The following is a 7,500-nucleotide window of genomic DNA, read 5'->3' as shown; positions in this document are numbered from 1 at the left end:
ATGGGCACAAAAAAAAAAAAAATGAAGCCTAATTATATGCAAACTGCATTTACTGTTATATTTATATTTTTTGTATTCTCTAAACTTGGCACTTTGATCTGATATTCGACCCAACAACAGGAGCAGTCATTATTATCATTTTTTCTTCAAATAGGAACTTCTTTTGCAAAGCATGAAAGTTTTGTTTATTTTGCAAACGTTTTGGTGCAGATAGCAAAAAAGGGAAATTACTCTCTAATTAATGCTAGGGGACTTAATTTGCTTTAAACTGATCTTTCTCATCTTAAACATTACATTTGAAAATTATACTCAATACATAAAAAGCTTGTGTGTTTTACTCTCAGAGTGTTTTACTCTGCAGTTTGTTGTGTCAGGACTGTGGCATTGTGCAACGGTTACTTTGGAAACCATTGAAGAAATATCGCCACTTCAGTTGGGAAATGTTTTGTATTGTTCTATCATGTACACCTACAAACACAGTGGGAACGTTGTTGGGGCTGTTTTGGGAGTGGGTGCGGTCTGTTGATCTCAATATTGTATTGTATTCTGTGCCACTTTTCCGTCACAATAGATTTCTCTGCGAAAATCGGGGCTGCTCTCACCAGAGAAAGAGCGTGTCGCCACAGTACAGAAACACTCTCATCTTTTTTCTTCCCCCCCCCCTCCCCTCCAGCCCCCCAACACCCCCCACTGTCTGCTAGTGTATTTGTTTAACTAGTTGTTGTTTTTTTCTATAGAATTTTGCCAGGGAAAACTAAGCCTTTTTGTGTTGCCGTGGGGCTTTCAGTTTACGTGCCGCTGACTGCAAGCTGCACACACAGGTGAAACGTCTCACTCGAAAGACTAGCACCCACACCACCATTTGAGGTCTAACGGAGGAGGGGGATGGGTCCGGGGGTGGGTGCAGTCCCGGTCCGTAGATGGACACTATCATCCTAGTTTGGCGTATAACCACTGGGCCACCACTTCACACACACACACACACACACACACAGACACAGGCACGCACACACACACACACACACACACAAGATATATATATATATATATATATATACCCCCTTATTTCTTATTTTGAATGAATTATAACTTCTCTCTCTCTCTCTCTCTCTATATATATATATATATATATATTTAAGCCAAATAATTTGTTTTAAGTCTTTATGCACTTTGAGTGTAGTTAAATGTGTAATAAGTATCTCTCTCTCTGTGTGTGTGTCAGAGAAGACAGTCTCGACGATGACCTTCACCTGCAGCCGTCCCACAAGTCCGTGCATGAACAGCGCCACCTGTCCCGTCAATGGCGACAACTGTGTGTGTGCCCCTGGCTACATGGGCATTCAGTGTACCGTGCTCAGCTCCAGTGAGTGTGTGTGTGTGTGTGTATGCCTGTATTTGGGTATGTATGTATGTATGAGTGTCTGTATGTTTTTGTATGTTTATCCATCTGTGTGTGTGTGTGTGTTGTGTGTGTATAACAGTGATAAGAAACTCTAGGGAGAGCTGGACAGTATAAGGTCTTCAGAGAAGAAGCCCCCCTCAGTCAAGTGTTTCGGCCCTAAATTCCTTACACTCTAAGGGGGCCGGGCCGCACCCAGGTCATGACTCCTGGATGCCCTTGTATTGCCGCCTTTTTTTTTCTTCTATTTTTTTTCCTGGTCCTCAGCAGGTTCGAACCCGCGCCTCCAGGGTGGTCGCCACTTCAGGACTGAGTCAGATCTTTTCTGGCAGACGTTTTAACCACTGAGCTATTGTATGCCTAGTTTGAGTTGAGAAATTTGGCTAGACTAGCATACTTCTCGGTCTTGTAGATGTATATATATATATATATATATATATATATATATATATGTGTGTGTGTGTGTGTGTGTGTGTGTGTGTGTGTGTGTGTGTGTGTGTGTGTGTAAAACATTAAGGAAAAAAAAGTTAATGATTCACCTGCACTTATTTTTCTCCATCCCCATGCTCTCTCTCTCTCTCTCTCTCTCTCTCTCTCTCTCTCTCTCTCGCGCGCGCGCGCGCGCGCGCGCGCCAAGCACAACACGATTGTTTTGCTTTCATCGGTATAAATAATCACAGTTTAAAATTTTTTATGTATATATACATTATACGCTGTTTACACGACCAGTGGAGCTCATCTGCCATGACCCTGCTCGCACTCGTAAAGGACAAAACTGATGCGACTTTCATATATATATATATATATATATATATATATATATATATATATATATCAACAACAGTATGCTCTTCATGTCTTTAAAACTTGTATCTAAAAAAGCAGCAGATTTTCGCTGTAAAAACAGCTTCTTCAGGCAAGGGTACAGCGTAAAAACAGCTTTTTCAGGCAAGGGTATAAAAGTGCTGTACCCTTGCCTGAAAAAAAGCGAAAATTTGCTGCTTTTTTAGAATACAAATTTTAAAGACATGAAGAGCCTACTGTTGTTGATATTATTATATTTTACCTGTCTTGGTATTTACCTCAGTGCTTTCTGCAAGGAGCAGAGCCCAGGACACGAAGAGAGTGTGAACTATATATATATATATATATATATATATATATATATATATATATATATATATGTGTGTGTGTGTGTGTGTGTGTGTGTGTGTGTGTTGTGGATTTAAGTTACCGTTTCCACGCACAACACTAACACAGTGTCAGTGTTTGACTGACTGTGTTCACCTCCCTTGCATCCATTTAATTCTCCAAGTATCAGAGATCATAGATCGATAATTAGTCAGTTATTTGTATGTTATCTGTTGCTTTTTCCCCCCTAATTTATATATCGGGTGTCCCCCAAAAAGTGAACCGCTTTTGGACAAGTATTTTCTCAGTGACAGAGAAACCAATTTCATTGAAAATTTTCACACAGTAACTTTAGGGTATTATCAACAAGTCTGCAAAATATCCAACAGTTCGGACGCAAATTATGCGAGTATTGTTGTCACGGCTCGTTGGCGACTTGTGGGCATGCCTGTCTGCACCTCTTTTTCCTTCCCTTTTTCCCCCTTTCTCTCTCCCTTCTCCCCCTCTCTCTCCCTTCTCCCCCTCTTTCCATCCCTCTCCTTCACCTCCCTCTCTCCTTCATGCTTTTGCACGTGCATATCTGGGATATGTGTGTGGCATGTCCCTTCTCCTGAACGTTTTTTTGAACTCTGAGCGAGTTCAGGAATCTATCTGGTTAGGAAAGAAAGATTCCCCTGGGCTGTTGAGGCCAAGCTTTGCAGAGAGACGGGTCGCCGTTCCAGCGCGCGTACTGTTGGGCGCCGTCGGTGAAGTTGTGGAGGCGTTTCCCTTGTCACCCCCTTCTTCTGTATTGGTCTGTGTTTCACTCTGGGCCAGTGACGTGCCTGTTTACCTGGTGACAGGTTTTCCGGTGTTTCCTTCCCGTCCGTGCCGCTGCCTTCGACGGGTCCCCAGACACAAGTCTGGAAACTTCCTCACTCCCGTTCCCACTCCCACTCCATACTTCCATCTACCCCTTTTCCACCTTCCCACTGTCCCTCTTGCCGACCAGCTTCAGCCATCAGTCTACAAGTGTTGTCCGTTTTCGGCTGTCAGCACGAGTTTGAACTCTGGCAGCGGGGCTGAGCAGATCTGGCGCTGCAGTTGACAGAGGTTGGTTAGACAGAGGTTATTTTTGGGTTTGTAATGCCTTTTTTGTGGCGTTTATTTATTTATGTATTTTTGCATGACCACAGTAAAGCAACGAGCTGAACTCTTCTGTGTCTCCGTGTTTGTGTTGTCGGGACGTTAGCTAGTCTGGGAAGGGGTCGGGGTTCATGGGCAACCCCTTACGGGTTGTGACAATTGTCAAGATCAGTGCTCCGTGGGTTATGGAGACACGAAAACACCCAACCACGACAGAATCATCGGCAAGTCGATGTTGGTCGTGTAACGGGAAGAAGAGAATAAGACGAAGAAAAGAAAAGACCGTCAATATGTCTGAAGGCCCATGCCACAGGGAATACTTCACTGCTAATGCCGCGATACGCTGACGTGTCCACAATGGACCAAACTGCAGTCACATCAGGCATGGAAATGGCGCTCTTTGTCAGAGAAGAATTCAAAAGGCCCCCATTTTCTGTCTTCGAAGGGAAGGGGAGAAATTATGTGTGTGTGTGTGTGTGTGTGTGTGTGTGTGTGTGTGTGTGTGTGTGTGTGCGAGAGGGAGAGAGAGAGAGGGAGAGAGAGGGAGAGAGAGAGAAGGGGAGAGAGAGAAGGGGAGGGAGAGAGAGAGGGAGAGAGAGAGGGAGAGAGAGGGGGAGAGAGAGGGGGAGAGAGAGGGAGGGGGGAGAGGGAGGGGGAGAGAGAGAAAGAGGAGAGAGAGAGAGGGGGGAGATAGGGAGAGAGAGGGAGGGGGGAGAGAGAGAGAGGGAGGGGGAGAGATGGAGAGAGAGAGGGAGGGGGAGAGGAGAGAGAGAGAGGGAGGGGGAGAGATGGAGAGAGAGAGGGAGAGAGAGAGAGAGAGAGAGAGAGAGAGAGCACGTGACGTTCTGTAACTTCATATGCCCAGGTTCAGTCATGATCATGGATAGTTCTAAAACAGACGCTAACTTCACAGTGTGTGTCCACATGTCAGTCTGTTTGTCTGCCTTTCTTTTATAAACACACATAGCTGCACCCACTCTGGGCAAGCACGACCCAGAAAGAACACAACAGGATACCTGAACGCAAATAATTAATTAATCGTCCACAGCCAGACACATTCCCCCCGATTAATCATGTCTTGACAACCCTACACGGTACAAGGGAAGCAGTTAAGCCAGCGGACAGACGTAGAATTCTATGAACAAAGTCGTGCTTGAAACGGTCGAAAAGAGGACATAATGACAATAGTGATATCTGCATGACGTCCACAGAGAGCAACAGGTGTGTCTGTCTGCACCAGGACGCTTTTTCTGCCGTTTGACCCCAGTCACTGCAGAAGTATGATGTCATTTAGATTTTCAAAACTATTTATTATTATTCTTAAAACAACAACAGCAACCAAAAAACCCTGATGTCAGTAGATTCATGCGGCACACACACACACACACACACACACACACACACACACACACACACACACACACACACACACACACACACACACGCCTCTCCTTCACTCTCTCTCTTTCTGCCTCCCCCCACATCCACACACGTACGTGCCATATCTTTCAGTTTCAGTTTCAGTAGCTCAAGGAGGCGTCACTGCGTTCGGACAAATCCATATACGCTACACCACATCTGCCAAGCAGATGCCTGACCAGCAGCGTAACCCAACACGCTTTGTCAGGCCTTGAGAAAAACAAAACACCCCCCCAAAAAAACAACAAAAACAAAACAAAACAAAAAAAAACCCAGATAAAATAAAATAATATAAAATAAAATAGGTAACTAACTAACTAACTAACTAACTAACTAACTAACTACCTAACTACCTAACTACCTACCTAACTAACTAACTAATAATAATATAATTTTTAAAAAAATCTCCCCCTCCCCCCTCCGTCTCTCTCCCTCTCGCATTTCTATATCTTGTTCTATTTCATTTTATTTATCATGAGTTTTGCAGCTTACATGCAGCCTATTCAGGTCTCGCTGCTTTCTGATCTCTTTCATCCTTCAGCTCCGCTCTTCTTCTGAGAGACCGCTTGCTTAGGATTCCCCCTGCTCGAACCAAAACGTATGGCCAACGCAGCTTTTCATACCAAGCCCCCTTTCTTTGGATCAGCTTCCTCAGCCTCTCCGTCACTCATCTTCACTGCAATCTTTCAAATCCAGTCTGAAGACCCACCTTTACCTCTCCTGATTAATTCTCAACAGCTCATCCCTTTCCAGTATGAACTGAAATGACTATTAGTGGTTGAGTGAGTTTGAGTTTCAGAATTTGTTGGTTGTATTTTTTATTTTTGATTGTGTACTATCTATGATCATGTGCTATGACTTGTGTACATGCGTGCGCGTGTGCTTGTGTGTTGTATGTATGTGTGTGTGTGTGTGTGGGGGGGGGGGATGAGGAGGGGTGTGTGTGTGAATAATTTTATTTTTGATATTGTTTGGTATCTTGTGTTCAGTTTTTTTCCTTTTTGATATTTACGTGTGTGTTCTATTTAATAATAATAATAATAATAATAATGGTACTTATATAGCGCTGAATCTTGTGCATAAACAAATCTAAGCGCTTTCGCACCAGTCATTCTCACGCACGCATAACTCTAAAACTGGAGAAACTAAAGACAAGGAAGAGGCAGGGAAGGGAGGCTATTTTGGTAAGAGGTGGGTTTTAAGGCCAGACTTGAAAGAGCTGAGTGTGGAGACTTGACGAAGCGAAAGAGGAAGTTCATTCCAATTGCAAGGTCCAGAGACAGAGAAAGAACGGCGGCCAACAGTCGAGAGTTTGAATCTGGGTATGCGTAAGTGGAGTGGATCCGAAGCTGATCGTAGTGAGCGAGATGGAGTGTAGAGGTGACGGCAGTCACAGAGATAGGAAGAGGCTGATTTGTGAATACATTTGTAGCATAGAGTGCTGATCTTGTACTTTATTCGGTGTGAGACAGGGAGCCAGTGGAGATGTTGCAAAAGAGGAGTGGTGTGCTCAGATCTTTTCTTTCTGGGGACGAGTCGGGCAGCAGAATTTTGTATGCGCTGAAGGGACTGAATGGATGAAGCAGGCAAACCAGACAATAGAGAGTTACAGTAGTCAAGGCGAGAGAGAATGAGAGAAACGCGTAGGGCTTATTTTCAAGATTAGGCGTAATTGCTCATAATAATAATAAGTAGAATTATGGATTTTTTCCCTGTCTAAAATCACAGTACACGACTAAACGTTAAATGGAAGAACACACACACACACACACACACACACACACACACACACACACACACGATTCATTCCCTGCTTGACTTATTTTTATGATTGTCTGTCTTGAAAGTCTGATTGGTTTTAATGGGATTGAGTCTGTTGGCTGATGGAGGCTGCATGGTGGATGAACAGCTGCACGGAAGACAGAACGCGGTCCACAATATGACTGACGAAGACACCCAACAGACTGAACCATAACAGAAGGTGTGCCGGCACACTACCTTCGTCGGATTTTCGTCGGGACTCCCCGGTTATTTTTAGCGAGAACCGCGTGCGCATGCGCGTCTCCATTTCCTCCCCCCACCTCCCCTCCCCCCCCCCCCCTCCCCCGCAGGTCACCGAAAGGCTAAAATTTCGTCGTGGAAATAGCTGTTTTGACGAAAGGATTTTGAACATTTTCGGTGACTATTTTTGCACGTTTACAAGGTATATTTGGTTTTATAATTACACCCATTAATTGCTTTAATCTTCTATGTTCACATTGAGCGTGTTTCTTGTCGTATATCTGCCATTTCATATTCGAACTGATCCATTTATAAACTCTGCCGAAAAGTTTTTCGAACAAAAGCAGTGCAAACTCAGATAAGCCAGTTACGGTGGTGGGTATCCCTGTGTCGTCATGTGACCTACTTCTCGTTCTGCGAGCGAC

The 7,500-nt window shown here is 44.2% G+C and overlaps 1 protein-coding gene across 2 annotated transcripts in view; it reads left to right on the top strand.

Moving 5' to 3' along the window:
* The window catches only part of LOC143276478 (uncharacterized), a 33,897-nt gene that overhangs the window by 566 nt on the left and 25,831 nt on the right, over positions 1-7,500 (top strand). For both annotated transcript variants that reach the window (XM_076580991.1, XM_076580989.1), the window contains exon 2: positions 1,223-1,363. In XM_076580991.1, the coding sequence (XP_076437106.1) occupies positions 1,223-1,363 (141 nt within the window). The remainder of the gene's footprint in view (positions 1-1,222; positions 1,364-7,500) is intronic.

This window comes from Babylonia areolata, chromosome 32, assembly GCF_041734735.1.
Source record: "Babylonia areolata isolate BAREFJ2019XMU chromosome 32, ASM4173473v1, whole genome shotgun sequence".
In the NCBI taxonomy this organism is placed as follows: domain Eukaryota; kingdom Metazoa; phylum Mollusca; class Gastropoda; order Neogastropoda; family Buccinidae; genus Babylonia; species Babylonia areolata.
Note: the sequence above shows the minus strand (reverse complement) of the source record. Positions and strands in the feature narration are given on the sequence as shown.